The following is a 22,038-nucleotide window of genomic DNA, read 5'->3' as shown; positions in this document are numbered from 1 at the left end:
CTTCCCAGGCAAACGTGAACACACAATAAATCAAAATAGCCCTACAGTATAACCGTACAATTGACAACATGAAAAAATACTCTACTGTCATAATAATAAAATAAATAATAATAGTTAAAATAATAATTATTGAATAAAAATAATAGTACACAATATAATAATACGTAATAAATAAAGCTTTTTTCTTTCAAACCCCAGTTCGGATTACTGGAGGGTTCGGATTAGCGAGATACCACTGTATATAAACAGACATATCGAACAAAAAAATTTTTTTTTTCCGTTCAGGTAAGTCATGCAAGTTAAAAAAAAAAAAAAAACATAAACTATGAAACAAATACATAGTATAAACTTATAAAAAAATTACAAATTTTAGGTAAATTTCATTGCACATAATGCATAAATGTTTTAGGCAAAATAAAATAAAGTGCATATTTTAATCGTTATCACTGTATTCAAAACTAACATTTTGTAGATGTTCTTTATTTACAATTGGCCATATGTCCTCATCACTTGAAATCTCTTGGACATCATTTGTATAATTCTCATTGCATGCTTTGGCAGGTTGAGTTATCAAGAAGTCAGTAATAAGACCTTGCTTACCACTATGCTTCAATTTTTTATTAAGTTCATAATATGGAGCTAAACAAATATCTAATTGTCTCATGAATTTTCTGGAGTGCTCCATTGAGGGTTCATTATCCGTAAAATACCTTCCTAACTTTCTTGCCAAGTTCAGTCCTGCAGTTTTCTTTAAACTGAATTCTTTAATGGATTCATTACAATCAGAATCTTTGGCAGAACTTTTCCTACCATTTGGTTCGGCGTCATCTATTAATTCTACCAGTTCCTCCTCATTTAAATCTATTTCCCCATCAATTAATTTACTAGTTTTGTTTTCAACCATATCGCAAAAGTCCTAAGTGGTCATTACTATAAAAATAAATTTTTATGTAAAATAACATTACGCGTGTATGTAACTCACCAGAAAATAAAGTGCTCAGCTTGAGATTAACACACTTATGATTTTTAATGCTCTTTCCTGGCAGAAATGAAGACGATTTTCAACAATAAACATTTTATATGATAAACAATTGACATACATGCATTCTAAAAAAGTATTTCCCCTAATATAAATTTGCTACTTATAACTACATGCATGACATGGGCAGATGCAAATTTAAAGAAGATAAAATTTGATTTTTAAGTTGCGCGATGAAAAGATAAAGGGTTACTACAATTTGTAGACAGTCTTATATCGAAACTGCGTCGTATAAGTACCGCGTTATACGAGGATTACTACAATTTGTAGACCATATTATATCGAAGCCGCATTGTATAAGTACCACGTTATATGAGAGCTACCTGTATATCCTAAAATTATGGTTTTGAAAACAGCAATTGTAGAAAATCCTGGAGCTTAAGGACCTATGAGTACCATGGATTGTCATTTTCAAGAGTAACAGTGCGAGACAGGATAATAGCTTGATGGATGTTGTCCCTTTTTAGAGAGAGGCTAAACACTTTCATGGTAACGAGTAAATGCCTGAGAAGTACAACAGCTTACATAGACGATACAGAATGGCTATTAATTCTGGATTGCATGTTTTAGCAAAATTGGAATACTATCTAGTCTGGGAATCTTATTATCCTTGAGATTACTGAGAATGTTATGCCATGTCTGTACAAGAGTGTGAGGAAAACAATGTCAAAATGTCTGCATTATTTTTAAGTGAATTTCCCCATGGTACCATCAGGATAGGAGGAAGGTGGAAACGAGAAAGGGCAGAAATTACAACCAGTGACTGAGAATAGCTAAGCTATGTGTACAAGTAGCTAAACAAAAGTCATGGGAAGACTTTGATAAGAGTATAGAAAATAAATATCAAGAAAGTGGCAAAATGTTCTGGAAGCTATTGAAAAAGCTTAAAAATTAAGGAAGGAGTACTGTAAAGGGAATCAAAGATGATATAACTGACATGATAGTTGAAGATAAGATATTCTAGATATCTAGGAGTAATTATTTTCAAAGATTATTAAATGAAATGGTGACAGAACAGTAGAAAATGTTCAAGAAGAATGCAGACATGAGTACATATCAATTCTTATGGTAGAAAAAAAAACATCAAACTTGACATCCGCTAACTGTGTTGCACTATCGCAGGTATTTGCTTACGCTTGGACTCGCCAAACTTTATATAGTTTCTATATTCGGCCTGAAACTCTGAGTTTATTATTCAGCTATGAAACAATATGGGATGTGATATCCCCTAATTTGAATAATCAAACTTGAAATATGGAAAAGTAGATGGAATAGATATCTGACCAGAAATGCAAATATGAAAGTATAAAAGTTTGCAGTGACTATACTACATAATTCAGAGACCCAGGTCAAAAGGTTGAATTCCAGATGATTAGAGTAGAGCTCTCATAGTTCTACTCTAATAATCTACTAACTGTTCCAGGGATGATTTATACAAGTATTCTTGAAAAGAGGCTGAGAAAAATTGAAGAGAAACTGGGAGAACAATTTGGGTTCAGTCCAAATAGAGGTTGTCAAGACCAATTTTCACTTTATGACAAATGGTTGAGAAATCATGGGAATATTACCAAACCTGCAAAGAGTCCCTCTTCAGAGGATGCAAATACTCTTATACACAAAGCCAATGAAATCATGCTTTAAACTTATTCAACATATCTTCATTCATCACAATGTCAACCAAAGCATTCCACTGACTAACCACTCTCTTTGCCAAGAACCTATTCCTTATGCCCTTGCTCACACACCCTTATTATACAACTTTCAGGTGTATTCCCCTTGTTCTATCTACTCTCCCCCCCCCCATTCTACAAAAAAATTTCTTCTACATTAACCTAATAACAACCTTTTAACTTCAATGTCTCAATTATACCCTCTTTCTTATTCACAAAGTTTTATCAACTGCATTCTCTCAATCTGTTCTCGTGGCCCAGATGGACAGGGAAACATGGCATAGGGAGACTGATTATTGCAAGTAACAGTGGATGTGTGTATGGAGATTTGTATATTGCCATGTGGGTTGGGAAAGTTTAGACTGAGTGGATATGTGGTAAGTAGCGATAAAGGTGATGTTTGCCCCAAAATCATTGGAAGAAATGAAACATCATGAAGATATCGTAATGGGAATAGAAATGGAAGGTTACAGTATTTTTTTTTTTGAGGATAGAAAGGGCAAGAAGGGAGGGAGAGTGCGCTTCTGTAAGTCCACATAAGGTAGACATGAAAGTGGGAAATACAAGCACTGATTGAGGCAGTGTTGTGTAACATGGAAGTTAACAGAAAGACGTATTTAGTTCTATTTTGCTATAGGCCAGAGAATGTGTAGGGTGGTAATGAAGAAATGTTTAATCAACTTCCTTTAGTGAACTAAAGGAAGAGTAATTATGAGTGATTTCAATTATGGCAGTATAGATTGGAATCAAGAAATGACATTTGGGAATAAGGAAAATCAATTTCTTGTTCTTGAAAGAGAAATATCTCAGACAGCATGTAAAGGACTGCACATGAGAACTAGATCTGATCATATTATTACTTGGACACCTCCAGGGAGTCCAAAGACTCATTGAGGGAGGGCTTACTCTACAACTGTCTCCACCAACTACAGCTAACCGCAACTACACCAACACCATCTACCGTTCACCATTAGTATTTCCACAGAAATTCACAAACACCCATGCCCATGGCTGGATTCGAACCCACAGCCTTTTGGCTGGAGAGCGGATACGCTAACCACTCGACCAACGGCCGGCAGGAGAATGTAATTGTGGGTGGGGTGTCACAATTTCTTTTGGTTGGTGAGAGTGATCATGAAGAGATCACCTGGGTTGTGGCTAGCCATATGCAGACTTCTGTGAGGAAAGGATATGTGTGGAATTAGAAGGCATTCGAAGCTATAGCATGGAATGAGGAGGTGAGTGGTAAGGAAATAAATGCTGCTTGGGAACTGACAAAGAAATAACAGCATCAACGTGTTAACGTATTGTAAAGGACAAAAGGCTGAATAAGGTAGGTGTAAAATGGATGAATGAGGGGCATGAAATATGGAAGAAGGTACTTTGGAGGCAGTACAAGATGAATAATGATAATGTTCCATGAAGAGTATAAAGAAGCTAGGAGAGTGACTCAGTAAGGAAAAGAAAAGTGCAATGTGAGCAGAAATTGTCAAATCAGGCAAAGAAGAGTTTTTAGATATGTAGCAAGTAGAAGGAAGAATGATCATAGTAAGATGTTAATGGATGAAAATAGGATTCATTTTAGACAAATAAAACCGTGGAATGTATTGCCTGATGGAGTCGTGAGAGCAAGAACGGTCAGTGAGTTTAAGGAGTGGTATGATAGACTTTGTGTGTCTTGTGGGGGACCTCCCACGATGAGTCTTTTGACTCCATGGAGGCTTGAATAATAATAATATGGTGGATGTGGAACCAGTTCGAACCTCAATCCGTGCAATTTTGCCATTGCAACATCTGATGTGTGGGATAGGGCATTATCTTGATGAAAAAGCGCTTTTTTGTGTGCCAATCTTGGCTGTTTTTTCCCTTCCGCTCTTCTTTTACAGTCCAACAATGACACATAATAGACTTCTGTTATTGTCTTACCATTTACCAAATAGTTGATCATGATAATTCCTTGGGAATGCCAAAAAAACAGTGGCCATCACCTTCCCAGCTGACAAAACGGCCTTCTCTCTTTTTTTTTTTGCAGTGCCTTTCACTGGGCATTGTCTACTGTTTTGACTGCTGCATGGACTCAGTTGTGCAGTGGTATATCCAAGTTTCATATACAGTCGCGAATTGATGCAAGAAATCCTGCAAATTGTGATTGAACATCGCCAAATACTGCGTTGAAATGTCTTTTTGCATAAATTTTTGATCGACAGTCAACAATCGCAGCGCCCATTGCTCACACAGTTTTTTCATGCAGGATATTATACACCCATTCAGTTGAGATGCCTATAATCTCGGCAGTCTCGTGCACTTTCACTTGGTGGTCTTCCATAAGGATACCATGAATTTTGTCGATCATTTCCTTTGTAGTGACCTCAGTACTTCATCTTCGATGGACTCGCAATCACATTTAAATTTATTTATCCAAAAATAGTCTTTAATGCTGGTGCAGAGTCCTCATGAACTGAATCTAACTCTGCTTTGATCTGTGCAGCTGTCCAATTCTTCAAATAAAAGTTTTATCACTGCAGGAAACTCGTTTTCATTTTTATGAAAATTGTGAACACGGTCATTTTAAATCTTCACCAAACAAGAACTATGCGTTGCACATGGCTAAAATTTTGCCAAAGGGTCATTGAAAAAGATGATGCGTGCTGACACTGGTATGAACGGATGACTTGTGTTGCTGTCTATTGGAAACTTACCAAACTTTTCAACCAACTCTTGTAATTACTAGTTCTGTGCAACCTATGATGAGAATGTAAGAAAAGTCCATGTCCAAACTAAAAAGAATGAACATTACTACTATAGTTGGATATAATGAACATGTAGAAAATACATTCTGTTGAATAAATAAGCCATAATTCATGTAACTACGTGTGCAGTTCACAGTACGTGACAATGCAAAATGTGTTCTTTAAAAGTATTGAGTTATGAAATTTTAGAAACTTATCCTTTAATTTAATGCTTTAATAGATTTTTGTTACCTATAAGTTATATTAGCACTTCTAAAAAAAAAAATCTTCATTATTTATACAGATAACATATGGACTTAGTGTGCTTACAAAATTCTGTGTTAATTTTGACTCCAGTACTGTTCCTTTGAAGAGAATCTCTCGGTATATGGCCATGAACCAAGAAGTAAGCAATTTTAACTTATTTTTTATGGATAACTCATTTCCAAGTTAGACATTGTAAGGTTGCTGAAATTCAGTTAATTATATATAACTGTTACTTAAGTACTGTTAACTGTTACAACTCCTTTGCAACGAGTTGCCCGAGATTGTACCACGTACTAGGATCACTTGCATTGGCTAACGCTAGTGTTCGCCGATACTTTATAGTTTACTATATTCGGCAAGAAACTCTCTGATTCCAATCTTTGAGTTTCTTATTCGGTTTTAAAACTATGTGGGAATTAATATCCCCTTAATTTAAGTAATATATAACTGTTTTAATTATAACTAAAATTCAGTTATGTATAGTAGTTAATATTTTGATAAAATTTTTATAATAGTATTTAGTTAGATGTGAACAGATTTTTCTATTTTCTAGAGATGGAAAAATAGCTAGGAAGATATATCTTGTTGTAATCAGGTCTTCAAAATATACAGCAATCCCACAATTAATACACCCCCCCCCAATTAGTGCATGATTTTTTTTTTCTATACCCAAAATTCGATTAGTGCACTTCTATAAATCTTAAAAATAAATATTAGATTTAAAAAATTTTCTATCTATACATTTTTTTTTATGGCTAACTATTTTAAAAAAATGACTCGCCAGGATGAAATAATTTAATTATAGATTTAAAACATTTTACAAAGTTATTTTCTGTCTACATAGTTTTCCAAATTTACTGCCAAAATTTGTCATCTGCTAATTATTACATAGCATTTTGCTGGTCATATCTCATGCCTTCTTTCCAAGTATTTTCCCAACCTTTCATCATGACTAAAAGAATTAGTGAGCAAAAAAGTGGAAGTGTGAAAATGATTCAAAAAGTAATCTCATTGGAAGAAAAACTTGAAATAATAAAGAAAAATGAACAAAGCGAGTCCAGAGCAAAGACAGGACAAAAACACAAAAATGGGTGAGTCAACTATACGAGCAATTTTAAGTAAAGCTGCTTCAAGTTCATGCATTCACTCGAAATCAAAGTATTATAATGATTGAATTAGACTTCTTTCTACATGGATTGAAGATTGTAACCAAAAACGGATCCTGCTAAGCACTGACCTTTTTAAATCAAAAGCATTGTCTCTTTGCAACCTTGAAAGAAAGTGCTATCAATGCTAGGTGTTTTGAGCATTTCAAAAGGAGAAATAGCCTACATAATGTTCTAATCACAGGCAAAGCTGAAAGTGCAGATAAGTAGGTGGCAGCAAATTATCCATAGATTTTGAAGAAAATTGTGGAAGAAGAGGGCTATCGTGACCAACAAATGAACTGGCCTTTTTTGGAAGCGAATTCCTTCTCATTCTGTGAAATTGAGTGATTCTGACCTGCTAAATTTAGATGTACAGTGGGAAGATCCTGAAGAATAGGAAGAAAATTTAATCACTGACAAGCCCAAAGATTTCAGAAACAATTTGAAAATATTTTTCATACAATTGAAGCTTTCAAGCAGCAATGCTTAGAGGTTGACCCTGATGAAGAGAGAAGCAGTAAAATTTGCAGAAGTAGTAGAAGAGGCAATAGGGCCATGCCATCAGTTGTATGAAAAAAAAGAAACAGAATGCCTGCCAAACTATATTAGCTCAATTTTTTGTTAAGTAGAATAATAAATTTATATTCTGAATATGTTTTATTGTCTTTCAGCTTCATGGTTTTCCTTTAACTAGGCCCTGAGACATATCTAATTCTTTATATAAAAAAAAAAAAAAAAAAAAAAAAAATTAAGGGTCAAAAAAGAAATTTGAGTAATGAATTATACTTTTTCCTATAGGTTATTATATTTAGTGCGTTTTCCATTAATGCGCCCGTTTTAAAGAATGCATTAGGCACACTAATCGAGGGATTGCTGTAAATGTAGAATTAGTGTAGAGTTCGGTCAGTCTGCTGAACTCAATAGTGCAAAGAGAATATTCTGTTTGTACTATTGAGCAGACTATTCTAGTAGATCCAGTAAAGACCTATTCTAAGCTAGAGAAGCCTCTGGTATTAAGTAGTAATGATTACATAAGTATCATTCCAAGGGGAAGGGGACTTTTTCATAGAAGAAAAACCTGTAAGCTCCATGAGATTTTTAGCTGAACTTAACTTCAGTTGAAAAGCTTACAAAATATTTTGGAGCATCCTTGACAATTCCAGGTCTGCATAATCTGCTGTGGAGCTCCTGATACCTTTTTGAATAATACCATTCTTCCAGATATACCAGAAATCATTCCTTTGATGTGATTTATTATAACAAGATTCCTATCTTGTTTTGAGGCTATAGCTTTGAACTTGCAAACTAAGCACCACTTAAATCAGAACCCTTCTATTTTTTTTTTCTCAATAGTAAAGTGAAATGAATAAGGATATTGTTAGTAGTGGAAGGAGGAGGGATTTGTGTATAGTTTCACTCAAATTAAAAAATTTATGCCAGAAATTAGAAAATACCTCCTCACTTTTGCTTAAGAGACCAAATGTATGTCCCCTCCATGAAAGGCACCTGTAGTGTAGCCTACCTTCTAATGACTCCACAGTGGACCTTTTTGTTCTTATACTTTTCTTCCTTTATCCTTTGCTCAACATCTGAGACTTTAATATCCTGTCTTCCAGATCATATCACTAGACAGGCAATTCTAGACAGCCCAGTCAGGATCAATTAGCTAGTAAGCTTGCCTGCCAGGGTCAACAGTGTTACAGTAAGTTTCCTTCCTCATGGTCTAGGTTCAGGACCCAAGGCTTGCTCTGGGATAGCCCTGGCGTTCCATTCCTGTGGAGTTATTGCACTGGAAAGTGGCAGTCTGTTTGGCTCCTGATGGGTGGAGAGAGAGCTATGGTGCTAAATTGCCCATTCCTGAGAATGAATAATTTGCCATCCTCTTGTTTATCAGGAGCCCTCAACAAACCAAAACCCCAAACATGTTCAAAAAAAAAAAAAAAAAAATCGGATGCTGCAAAAAATAATTTTGTTAAATTCTGCATTCAACAGGGAAATTTTCACCTGGGAAAATGCTATCCTCTTTCATTCAGAAAGGTTGGTAGGATCTCCAAAATCTGAAGAAACTTCATTCAGGAGATATTCTTATTGAAGCAGTAATAATAATACAATAAAAAAAATTATTTCATGCAACATCAGAGGGATATCAATTAGCTAACTCCTTAAAAAAAACCCTTTAAACTTTCATAGAGGCATATCAGCATGGGCATATAGAGGCATATAACTGTTCCCAATGAGATCTGCTCTGAACTTGAAGGACCATGGAGTGATAGCCATTAGAAAAATCCTCATACATAGATGGGCACTAGGTTTCCACCAGGAAATATCATCCTTACCTGCAACACACTAAAACTGTCTGTGAACTCGATTACCTGAACTGCCCATTAAGGCTCTACATTCTGAACCATTTGTGCTGCTTTAAATGTCAAATATGGTCATTCTCAAACTCCATGTAATAGCTCTGTCATCTATGCCCAATCTGGCAGTAAAGATCATGAGAATAAAGACAAAGAGTAAGACACAAATGTTCTGTAAGGGAGACCACCATCTGAGTGATTTATTATACTCCTGAGATCCAAAAATAATGTATCATTTATCAGGTGAAAAGGCAGTATACTACTAAATTAGCAACATGTGGTAAATCCTCTTATGGTGAGAAGATAACCATAAATGTCAGTAGGATATTGACATGTCAAACCCCCCTCTAGGTCTGGCTCCCACTGACGAGACCTCAATAAAGGTCAAAACCGGTCTGGGTAGTGGCCCTTCCCTTAATGCATAGCATTATACATCTCTGCAAGGAGATATGCTTTGCATTATGAGAGATACTAAGACAGGGAGTGATGAGAGCTTGGTCCACCTTTACCATGAGTTGCCTCAGTCCTGAAGATACTTCAGGTGCAAACTTCATTTGCTTACACTTGGATAAAGGATTAAACTAAATTTATTATAGTCTAACCAAGTGAAAAAAAAATTCCAACATTTCCTTGACAAGTTTCTGACTTCCTGGAGATGCCAGGATATAATTTGTTAAAACTTTGTAATTAAACTGCTATTGTACACATCCAACATTTCAAGAGAATTCATTGCTAAACAATGTGAAATTTTTGTCTATACAACAGGATTCATGGAAGAAATCTGACTATAAACCACCTCCAGGTTGGCCGAAAGAAGGAGCCATCAATATAAATAATCTGACTGTTTCCTATGGAAAAGGATGTAATCCAGTTTTGCACAATATTAACTTACAAATTAGTCCAGGAGAAAAGGTATGAATATCCTATATAAAAAAAATTTCTCTTTCTGTTTAATATAAATATTAAATTAATATTAAATTACTGAATAGCAACTCGTATGGTAAAGTATAATTCTGCATCACTTCATCCTGAGTATTCTTGGTCTACCTCCCACTGACGAGACCTCAAAAAAGGTAGAAACCGGTCCAGGTAGTGAACCCCCCTGCCATAATGTATAACATCATACATCTCCTAGGAGATATTTTACATTATGGGAAAATATTAAGAATAGTGATCGGATCTTACTCCACCTTTACTAAGAGTTGTCCTGTCATGAATGATTTGCTCGCGCTTGTATCTGCCGAAACTTTTATAGTATCTATATTCTTGAAACTCTTGTAGTTTCTCTATTTGGCTTTGAAATAATGTTGAATTCAATATCCACTTAATTTGAATAAGCATTAAATTAAGTATTTTATTAGTGAATATATAAATTGCTGAAAACAGATTCCCTAAAAGATATGAAGTGTCTGATAAGTTTGGCAGAATCATATGCTAGTCTTATGTACACTGAGTAGCCTCAGTTTTACATAATACACTTTATCCTTCTTATCAATTTCAATGTTTCAGGTAGTGGACTTCACGAATAAGTATCCCTGTAGAGTAGAGATACTAGCTCAAATCAAACTGGTAGATTTCCTGTTATGATCAGTTCATTCTACCTACTCCTCCTTCCTTCTCTCCTACACATAGAGATCCTTAAATAGATTGGGATCGATTTCCAAACAGTCTGCCTTGTAACATGGTGCATTATCATGCTAGAAGTAACTGTTACCATATAGATGAAGCGATGTATCAGTTTGCCCCAGTGTTTAAGTAGGTATTCATATATCATTAATGGGGTTCTAGATAATTAACATTTTATCAAGATCGTATCAGCAAAATAATCTGATTTTATACTACTGTTGCTATACTCTAGCCCTGCCATCTGCAGCAGCTCCCTCCACTTGTGGCACCAGTTCGTGGTGGTGTGAACCTCCAAATGATGGTATTGGTCCTTTTCATTCTTCTTTTTCTTTACTTTTCTTCCCATATTCTTTGCTCTGCTTCTCCTGAGTCTTTTTTTACTACCCTGTCTTCTAGACCAACATCACTATTTGCCATAAAGTGAAACCTGTGGACATCCAGAAAGTGCAAGTCTGGTAGACTTGCACTACTTTGGCCTCTGCTTCAGCAAGATTAGAGAGACTAGATGGCTGACGAGATCATTTGGCTAGTGAGTATGCTTGCAGGGTCAATGGTGTTGTGATTAGATTCAGTACCTTCTTCCATATGCATACCTGCTCATATTCTGCTATAGATCTTACAATCTGCTCTCCTATCATTTTTCTGCTGCTTTTGTGAGATGTCAGAACATATGAGGGAAGTAATAGTTTTCTTATTTACACTGTTTTCACATGAACCATGTTCTCCTACATGGATGCTTATGTGGAAAATGGAGCATGCCAACAAATACTTTTTGTATCTTGCAAAATTCAATGCTGAAGCCGTGAAGTGTGTAACTGTATTGTCCAGGCAGCAATAGCTGCATTTCTAAAAACATCTAGATTTCTGCTGTACCCAAAGCACTTGAGGTAACCCTGAGTGCCAAGCAGCCAGAACTGATCAAAACTGGAGCATGGGTATATTTTGTAGATACCGTACCATATGAAATTTAATAGCTTTAAACATGCTTGAGCCGAAAGCACATTGTTTGACATTAGTCAGAAACAATCTTGGATCCAATTTACATAGATTAATTAAACAACTATTGTGAAAATTGTATCAGATAGTCTGGAAAATGAAAGGTGTGATATGATCTTGATAAAATGTTAATTATCTAGAATCCCATTAATGATATATGAATACCTACTTGAACACTGTGGCAAATTGATATATCACTTCATCTATATGGTAACAGTTTCTTCTAGAACACACCATTCATCTACCTTGGAACAAGGTGGATGTGTTGTTGCTGATCCCAAAGCTGTTGCGTGCACACACACAAACACACACTCAAATTTTGCTAGAATCTCAGGAACAGCTTCATATCCTATTATGTTTTCAGTATTGAAGAACAAGATAGTGCTAAAATTTTCTACAAATTAGCTAAAACCATACAATCGGCAATTCATTAAGGGGTAACTAAAAATCAAGCCAGTGCAGTTGGGTCTGATTACATCTATTAAGATATAACATGCTCCATTGCATTCCCTGAATCTGCTACTACTATACAGCAGACTACTCACAGAAGTTTCTAGATTCTTGGCATAAGTCGGTTGTCATCGCTCTCTCTCAAACTAGGAAGGATTGCAACACAAGCCAACAACTGACCTATAACTCTGACCAACTATCTTTGTAATATATTGGAGAAAATGGTAAATACCAGACTTCTCTGGTATTAAAAAGCAATGATCTTCCAATACATAATGTAGCTTGTATAGAAATTTTTACATTGGACCATTTGGTTCATTTAGAAACATGCATATGAATGCATTCCTGGAAAAAAAAAAAAAAAACTTTGGTGTTTTTTAATATAGAAAAAGCCTATGACAGCCTGGAGATATGGCATATTAAAAGACCTCTAACCTAGATCTCAAAGGACACCTTCCTGTTTTTGCTAAATACAGTCTATCCAACTTTCCAAGTCTGAGTGGGAAGCATGTTATCTCAGCCATATCAAGAAGAGGATATTCCCAAGGCTGTCTTAAGTGTGACACTGTTGTCAAAGTTAACTGATTCATTGAGTAGCTTCCTTTCACAGTAAGCAATACTCTATATATTGATGACTTCACAATTTAGTGTCACACTTATAAGATGAGGGCAATTGCACGACAACTTCAATAAGCAGTTGATCACCTTTTCATGGACTCATTTTTCAGCAGGAAAAGAAAAAAAAATCTTGAGCTTAAGAATCAAAACATTGTTCCAAGTTCTTAGGACTCATCTTTGACAGACAGCTTACATTTCTTAGCACCCATTTGTTAACTAATCACTCCACTGAATGGGGAATCAATCATTTTCTTAATCTTTATCATGTGCTTGTATATTCAAAGCTCAATTACAGGTCCCAAGTCTATCATTCTGCATGGCAGAGTATCCCTGCTCTGGTTGGATCCTATTCATCTGGGAATATGGATAATTACTAGTGCATTTTGCACATTGCCATTCAAAGTCTTTATGTTAAAGTGAATGAACCTGCTCTGTTGCTTAGATGGAATCAGCTGTCTCTTAACTATGCCCAAAAATTTCCAGATCACTCTTCATGGACTGGCATCTTTTCTCTGCTTTGGTAAGCTAAATATCATATGTCAGAATGCTACATATCCCATTGGTATTTGTATTAGATTATGCAAACTGTTGGCATGAATGTTGATATTACATGTACTGAACATAACAGCACTTCTCTGTGGTAGGTTTGTCCTCCATGCATCCTCTGTCAACTAAAGGTCTCGCACTCCATCTATATGCACAGTTATTTAATGCACATAGGGCAGAATGCTGGTTTCCTTCCCATCTGTACTACCGTTCAAGATCGGGGACCTTTGGTTGTGCTGCTGTACTTCCTATCATATCCAATTGGATGCCACTTGATTGCAGTAATTATTCAGAGTTGCATGCAATTTGGCTTGTGCCTGTGCATAACTGCTAACAAATTGCATGATTTACAAATTAATTTATAAATCATGTACTTCTGGTGGCAGTTTGATTTGATTATAAACAAATTTATAATCAAATTCATTTATATGTAGATACTGCTTTCCTTAACTTTATTCATCTGGCTAGTACTAGCCAGATGAATAAAGTTAATAAATTGATTGATAAAATGTTTCCAGTTTGGAAGAAGAGAGAATGAGAAACTCGATCTTTTATGTTTATCCTCCTAAATTTAGACCGTAATCTTGATATTCTGTTGAAGGAATGCCAGGAGAAAATATTGCATGATTGAAATACTTCTTGCACAAGTTTTCTCATCTCAAATATCTTACAATGACTGTATAGTTATACAAAAGAAGTAGCAGGAAATCATACAGATGACAATGTTTATACATAACAGGACCCCATACATGAACAAAGAAAATCATCCACTGACAGAACACAAAAACATTTCATAAAGTACAAATGCAGAAATTAGACATCAACTAGAATATGAAATTATGAAAATACAAAGTTTAATGTTTAAATTTTGAACTGTTATTTAGTTAGATTCACTACCTGAAGCCTTCATAATGAACTAAATGTAAAACAGTATCTGTTACCATTAAAATCAAATAATCCTTAAGTCTGCTTTTCAACGAATAAGTTTATTTTTGTGATTTTGATCGCATTTTGGTATAATTTTATTTTTCATCACTTAGCATAACTGAGTGATTTTTGTGAAGTTCTATGTGTTTGATGTAGATGTTTATTTTACTAATTATCAAAGCTTGCAGTGGATGACAGCAAAATTGTGCTACAAAAGAGATCTGTGTCATGCAGTGTGAAAATCAAATGTAATTAACAGCTTGAAGTTTTTGAGAATAGTCCATGAGTGCAGTATGTATAAGTGGCAGAATATGAAGAATGTTTATGGAGAGATTGAATAGGAGATGAAAGGCATAGAAATGTGAAATGTGATTTTCTGTTTAAATTATTGGTAACATGTTTGAAAGGGTCCATAGACGATTCATGAAAGCAGTAACTGGTCTTTGGAATGTGGGGTATAAAGACAGATTGAGGGATTGTAATTAGCAAAGCTTCAAGAATAGGAGAATCAGTTTTCATGAAATTAAAATTCCCCCTAGTATTTCTGCTATATAATTCCATTGCTAACTTGCATCTTACCACTTCTCCACCTCTTTGAAGTCCACATTTTCTTAATCTGTTCTCACATGCAACACAAGGTAATGTTTTCTTTTTCCCACCTCTGAACTTGTCTCTTAATCCCTAAAAAGGAAGAGACAAAAGCTCCTTAAATTTGAATTCATCTATTATCACTTCATCTGGAGCCTGAACGACTTCCACCTACAGTATATTGTATTCAGTCTCTTCGGTCCAAAACATACAATTGTGCCCTTATCAACATTGAACTGAATTATCATTTCCCAATAGTGTCAATCTGCAGAATTTTATATTAGAAATGTTCCATATCACCTTCCAGACTATTCTCAGTATAGTGCAAACATTCTATCCCTTGGATACTAATTGCATCCATCATTCCTCTGCTTTCCATTAACACTAATGACATGAACAGTGGCTGTCTGATTTCCATTAGTCTAACTGCAACTCTATTTGAATTTCCTTTTTCATTCTGCCTGTTTTCTCTAAAACAGCCTTCCTCGTACTGTTCAGAAGAGCTCCTACCACTAGCTAATTTTAAGACTATCAGTAAACCCCTCTTAACCCTTGAATGCACACAGTTCTAATCTGTAAGTTGTGTATCCTTGTGTGAAATTGATATTATAAAAGTGAAGGTACTCCTTAGAATTTATTTGGCTTGTTCAGCTGACTTCTTTTCATAGTTTGACTTATTCGTTTACTTTAGATAGCAGTTCAGTTTATACTGCTCCTGGATGCTTTACCAGCTGTCTTTCATGCTGAGCCACTGATTAAGGCTCCCTTAGTTTATCATAATTTCTTTCCTTATTATAAATTCATATCATAAATTCTATGTATCCTTTTTTTAATCAAAGCTCATGCCTGTATACCTTCCATATTAGAAATATAATCACCCAATAGTTGGGTCACTTGTTATATTTATGCACATATACTGAGATGTTATCACCAAATCCACTCTTACATTGAGTTCTTTGTCATGTGATGCCTCAAATAGTGATTGGTTTTATAGGTCTTCATGGAGTCTTGTAACTCATTGCAGAGGCCAAACTATCTACATAGCGCAATACAACCCTACTTTCCCTCAAATATTTTTTCATTCACCATCCACTCCAGCAATGCATTGCACTCATTCACCATTGCCATTAATAATAAATAAAAATTCTTACTGTTTACAGGGATGACCTCTTGATCTCTTATCTTTTCTTATTACTCTATGCAATATCTTCCCTAATATCTATCCTGATAGGCTTTTTTCACAAACTCATCTGTCATATCACCTATCTGCTTAGTTCTGCATAGTACATATTCCCTTAATCTGTTCTCATACTTGGCATTCCAAGTCCCAAAATGTCCACTTTCTCTGTATTTTCTTTTACTTTTGTTTGTTAGACATTTAATAACTAAGTGGATACTTGTTACTGTAGAACAAAATAGTTACAGAATAGTTATCTGCATTTATTATAAGATATATGGAAGTGTCTTATTTATTACGTGATTATATGATCTAAATGTTTAAATATTGAGTAACAAACATTTTAGTGTCCATACTGAATAATTCAGAAATGTGATGACCTATTCTTCCTGTAGCAACGTGCATAAGAGAAAATACTTGGTATATTGATCTAACCATGCATGTGCCAGTCAAACTGCTTGAAAAGAATTCAATGCATTTTACTTAAATATAAAGAGCTAATAAGCTTCATTTTGGTGATATAAACATTATTAAAATTAAGGGGATATTAAATCCCACATTGTTTTAAAACCGAATAAGAAATTCAAAGATTGGAATCTGAGAGTTTCATGCCAAATATAGTAAACTATAAAGTATTGGCGACCACTGGCATGAGCTAATGCAAGTGACCCTAGTACGTAGTACAATACCGGAGAACTCGCAGCAAAGTCGGTAAAAGTTCTGATCGCTATTCTTAGGTATTTTCCATAATGTAAAAACACATTTCCTAGGAAATGTATCACTGACGAAGCCTCAAAAAAGGCTGAAACCAGTCTGGGTAGTGACCTCCTACCATAATGTAATAACAGCATACATTTCCTAGGAAATGTTTTTACATTATAGAAAATACCTAAGAATAGCGATCAGAACTTTTACCGACTTTGTGAGTTCTCCGGTATTGTACTACGTACTAGGGTCACTTGCATTAGCTCACGCCAGTGGTCGCCGATACTTTATAGTTTACTATATTTGGCATGAAACTCTCTGATTCCAATCTTTGAGTTTCTTATTCGGTTTTAAAACAATGTGGGATTTAATATCCCCTTAATTTTAATAGTTCAATGCATGTTCTCTCATTCACTTTCATTCCATTTCCTGTCTCTAAGGTTGCACTGTTTTGTACTTTTCTTTCTCTAATCTGCAGAATTTATAAAAGAGAGGCAAACATTTTGAAAAAATTAAATTTCAAGGCAGTTGATTATATAATATTGATGCCTATATATCTTAACTATGAATTTCCATTATCTTTCATTACCAGATAATGGATATATTCCTTTTATTTACAAAAACTCGATTTATATTAAATGTATTGTTCTAGGTAGCAGTGATTGGTCCTAAAGGCTCAGGAAAATCTACTTTAGTTTTATCTCTGTTGAGAATGGTGGAACCTCTCTCTGGGTCTATCGAAATTGACAGCGTTGACATCACTAAAATTGGACTTCATGAGTTACGTCATAAGCTAACAATCATCCCTCAGGTGACTTTCAATATATTTTTACTTGATAGAAATCATTAATTTTGCATTTTATGTGCCTAAAAATCCATATTCAGAAACATCAATAATTTGTCAAATTATTACTGAAGTCATTCAATAATGATGGGAATTTTAGTCAACATTTAAAAAAAAAAAATCTAATTTCAGTTATGGAATACAAGGTGAATCATAAATTGTTTGATTCACCTCATCTTCAAAATTAGAGAGGAAATATCAGTTGTTTTTTTTTTTCTTTCTGTGCCAAATATAATAGATCTTTCATATATTTCATGATCATCAGGTGTTGTAGTGAAATATCTTCTTTTTTTTTTTATAGACTGGTGACAGAATACAAGAGTATGTTGAAAAGATGTGATAATCACCACGAAGGAATTGAATAAGAACCACATAACTTGCACATTATTCTACATATTCCCCTTGAAGCATTATATATCTGTTACAATGCTTCTGCATCACTTGCAATTTTTTGAGAAAAGTCTTTGCCTTGTTGCACAAACCAGTTCTCAGCTGCAGATATGATTTCATCTGTAGTAAATTTTGTTCCTTTCAAGTGTTTCCTTAAATTTAGGAATAGGAAATAGTAGATGAGGTCAGGACTTGCAAATAGGGTGGGTGAGGCAAATATTGAAAGTCCAAGTTTTTGTGTATTGTCTGTTGGGGTTCATCAACTGTGAACAGGTACATTGTCCTGCAAAAGCAACATACCTCTGCTCATTTTTCTTCCGTATTTTTCCTTCAATTCTTTCAGAGCTGAGGTACATAAGGTTTACATGATCCATATCCCAAAAGACAATGGCAAGAACCTTCTTTACTGACTTTTTTGGTTTGGAACCTTTTTGGCCATATAGAACCTTTGTGTCCACTCCATTGACTGTTGTTTGGTCTATGGATCATAGTGATTAAAGCCAGGTTTCATCAGCAGTTGCAATACAAGCCAAAAAATTTGCACCTGATTTCTCAATGACCCAAAATCCCTTGATGACAGCACATGTTCTCTCTTTTGGTTGGCATTCGAACATTTGGGCCCACTTTGCTGAGTTTCTGCATGTCCAGATGTTGGTGGATAATGACCAACTCGTTCCCTGGATATCCCCAGGTCTTTGCACTGTTTTTTGGCTGGTATTCATCTGTCATCAAGGATCATGTGTGGACACTTTTAGGTACGATCACTGTGGAACATCAATTTAAACTTGGCCACCCATCTGGCAACTGTTGGATATGCTAGGCACAGTTCCCTAAAGTCTCACACAAAGTTTGAATCTTATCCATGGTACTGGTTTTGCCACCATTTTCCATATCTAATTCTACTGTCAAAATTATAAAATGAGTAATTACTAAGACTGGACCTATTTTTTACAAAGCCGTGCAGTCTACCGTAGAGTATCATAATCCTATTCACACATTGCTGGATTTTACCTTTGATCAACTTTTCCACTACTTTTCTTGCAGCACGAAAAACTTGACAGCCTTGCACCTCTGTCTTCAAAAACCTCTTATATATTATAAAAGAAAAAAGAACAAATTATTACAATTTAAATATTGGGGGGAGTAAAGGGAGTTTTAAGATATGTTCTTTCTTGTGGTTATCAGTTGCTTTAATATCATTTTTGTTCTAGGTGTTTATCAGAACTTTTAGTCTTCCCTCATACAAACCTGAATTGATGAGAATAGAAATCTTTCAGAAGAGCAGCGCTGATTGTTAAAGAAAAGTCTTGATTCAGTAATTTTATTTTGCAATAATTTTCTAGATTTTGCAAAGACTATTTGATAAACACAACATGACATTACTGTTACAATTGAAAGGTGGGGATGGATTGTTAGTGATTATGGTTACAGGATAGTTGGCTAATAAGACTCATGAATTGGATAAGGTGCTTTGTCTTAAAAGAAATGTAGCAAGTAGAGAACCATAGAATTGTGTTCTGGGACTGCTGTTTAACCATGTTAATATTTCATGTTTTGAAAGAATATAGAATTGTTTGCTGGTGTTAAATTGAGGAAAGCAATCAGAAAGCTCTCAGCTGATGTTACAAGAGGATTTGTGGCACTTTGGGAAGATGAGTGGAAATATCCTTTCTTTTAGTGTTACACTAAAATAAATAATGAAACGAATGAATCTAAATACATTCAGTAACACTGAATGTAAAAACTTGTGATGTTGATGAATAGGAAGCTGAAGTTCAGGGGACACTTTAAGATATAAGTTATTATTATCCAGGTCTTCATGGAGTTGAGACTCATCGTGGGAGATCATTTTTAGGAAACACAGTCTATCATACCACTCTTTGAACCCATTGACAATTCCTGCTCTAACCACTCTCAGGCAATGCATTCCACTGTTCAACCACTCTCCATGCAAAGCAACCACTCCTCACCATCTTGCTCACAGCCTCCTTTCGTAACTTCCAGGGATGGCCCCTTGTCATTGCTCCTTCCTGCCATTCCACCAAGCAAAAGAACTCCCCAATGTCTACTCTGTAACTGCCTCTCAATTTAAAGTATCGATCGTATCACCTCTCCTGCTATCCACCAAACTCTGCAGTCCACATTCCCTCAGTCAATCCTTGTAACTAACATTGTACAGTCCTGAAACCATCTTTGTTATCCATCTCTGTACCCTTTCCACAGTTAATTTATCCCCTTTCAAATCCTGGGGACAAACCTGAAAACAATAGAAGTGTGGTCTGATCAGGATCTTATATAACTGAATGATAACTCTTATTGAGAAAGACACTGACCTGCAGTCAGCATCTTTCTCAGTATTGAAGCAATCCTCTGGGTTACCTTCACCACCTTTGCAATAAGCTCCCTGAATTTCAGTTTTCTATTAATCATCACCCCCAGATCTCTTGTCTCCCCCTACTTTCTCCAATATAGCTCTTCCAATCAAGTATGCATCCTCCCATCGATGGTTCCCAAACTTCAAGACGTTACATTTTGCTGCATTAAACCGAAACTCCTATTCATTTGCTGTCAGTTCCCCAGTACATTCTCTCAAAACCAGTGGTGAAATACCATCCAGTCCCACAGCTTTACTGGTATCCAGAGTATACTCAGTATTTGGAACACACTCTCCTCCTGCACCTCTAAACCCTGAACCTGCCCTATCTCTCTAGTATTAAAACCTTCTCCAAGATGAAATACTCCAATAAAGTGCTCATTGAACAACTGCGGTATGTCCTCTGCATCACTCACTCACTCTATTCCCATTTTTATCCTGCAATGTCATTCTTCCACAATCATTTCTCCTCCTCCTGGCCACATAGCTAAAAAAATTCTCTCTGATTTTCTTTGAATCTTAGTGCCAATCTCCTCATATTCCAGTTTTGCCTTCCTAACCATACTGGTCACTCACCTGGCCTGTGTCTTATATTCTTTGTGTATCTACCCTCCACTTCTCTTATCTCTTCCATAATCTCTTTTTCAACTGCAGTTCCTGTTTCATAGTTTGTCATCCACTTTACACCAAATTGTGTCCACTTCTTTACTCATGGAATACAGCTTATTATCGCTGCTAACAACTATTCCTTCACAATTTTCTAATGATATCCTGGCCTTCCAATTCTGCCCTCCATGGCACTTCCCCTAGTTGATACCTAAGACTATTATAATCACCTGCCATATAATTCCACATACATTCCCTTTTCTTTGATACACCTGCATGTCTATTCATCTTCCAAGTCAAAACCACATGCATGTCTATTCATCTTCCAAGTCAAAACACTCTCCAACTGGTGGGAGAGATGTTGAAAGTTTAATAAATTTAGTTTAATCCTTTATCCAAGTGTGAGCAAACAAAGTTTGCGCCTGAAAGTATCTTCAGGACTAGGGTAAGGTGGTACAACACCAGAGCACTCCTTGCAAAGGTGGAGTAAGCTACCAACACTCCTATCTCAGTATCTCCCATAATGCAAAACACATCTCCTTGCGGATATGTCTAATGTTATGCATTAAGGGAAGGGTCACAACCCAGACTAGTTTCGACCTTTATTGAGGTCTCTTCAGTGGGAAAGGATTAAACTAAATTTATTATGGTGGGAGAGATGTCATCTCACTTATCAGCTCTTCTGACACTATGACTAAATCCAAAAATCTTGAACCTCTTGTTCCCTCTATTACATGTTGCCTAAGACATATGTCCCTCAAGAATTATAGAAATTCCATCCCCTTATTACTACATGCATTTTCCTCTTCCAGCTTGCTATAGTTAAAATCTCCCATAACAATCATTCTTCTTGCACTTGCCAAGCTAAACTGCCTAAACATCTCCTGCTCCTCACCCTCTGTGCTCAGTGGCTTATAGCAACACCCCACTAAATATCCTGTCTAGATAGCGTCTTCCTCACACCATATGCTTTCAAAACCA

The 22,038-nt window shown here is 35.6% G+C and overlaps 1 protein-coding gene across 3 annotated transcripts in view; it reads left to right on the top strand.

The window, feature by feature from the left end:
* Nucleotides 1–22,038, top strand: part of LOC150099944 (multidrug resistance-associated protein 1-like) — a 491,400-nt gene that overhangs the window by 437,397 nt on the left and 31,965 nt on the right. For all 3 annotated transcript variants that reach the window (XM_090403119.1, XM_090403117.1, XM_090403118.1), the window contains 3 exons: nucleotides 5,743–5,844; nucleotides 9,976–10,122; nucleotides 17,496–17,654. In XM_090403119.1, the coding sequence (XP_090259245.1) occupies nucleotides 5,743–5,844; nucleotides 9,976–10,122; nucleotides 17,496–17,654 (408 nt within the window). The remainder of the gene's footprint in view (nucleotides 1–5,742; nucleotides 5,845–9,975; nucleotides 10,123–17,495; nucleotides 17,655–22,038) is intronic.

The sequence above is a fragment of the Typopeltis vanoorti genome, chromosome 13 (assembly GCF_054136105.1).
Source record: "Typopeltis vanoorti isolate ZY-2024b chromosome 13, IOZ_Tvanoo_1.0, whole genome shotgun sequence".
NCBI classification, from domain to species: Eukaryota; Metazoa; Arthropoda; class Arachnida; order Uropygi; family Thelyphonidae; genus Typopeltis; species Typopeltis vanoorti.
This window is presented reverse-complemented; position numbering and strand designations above follow the sequence as displayed.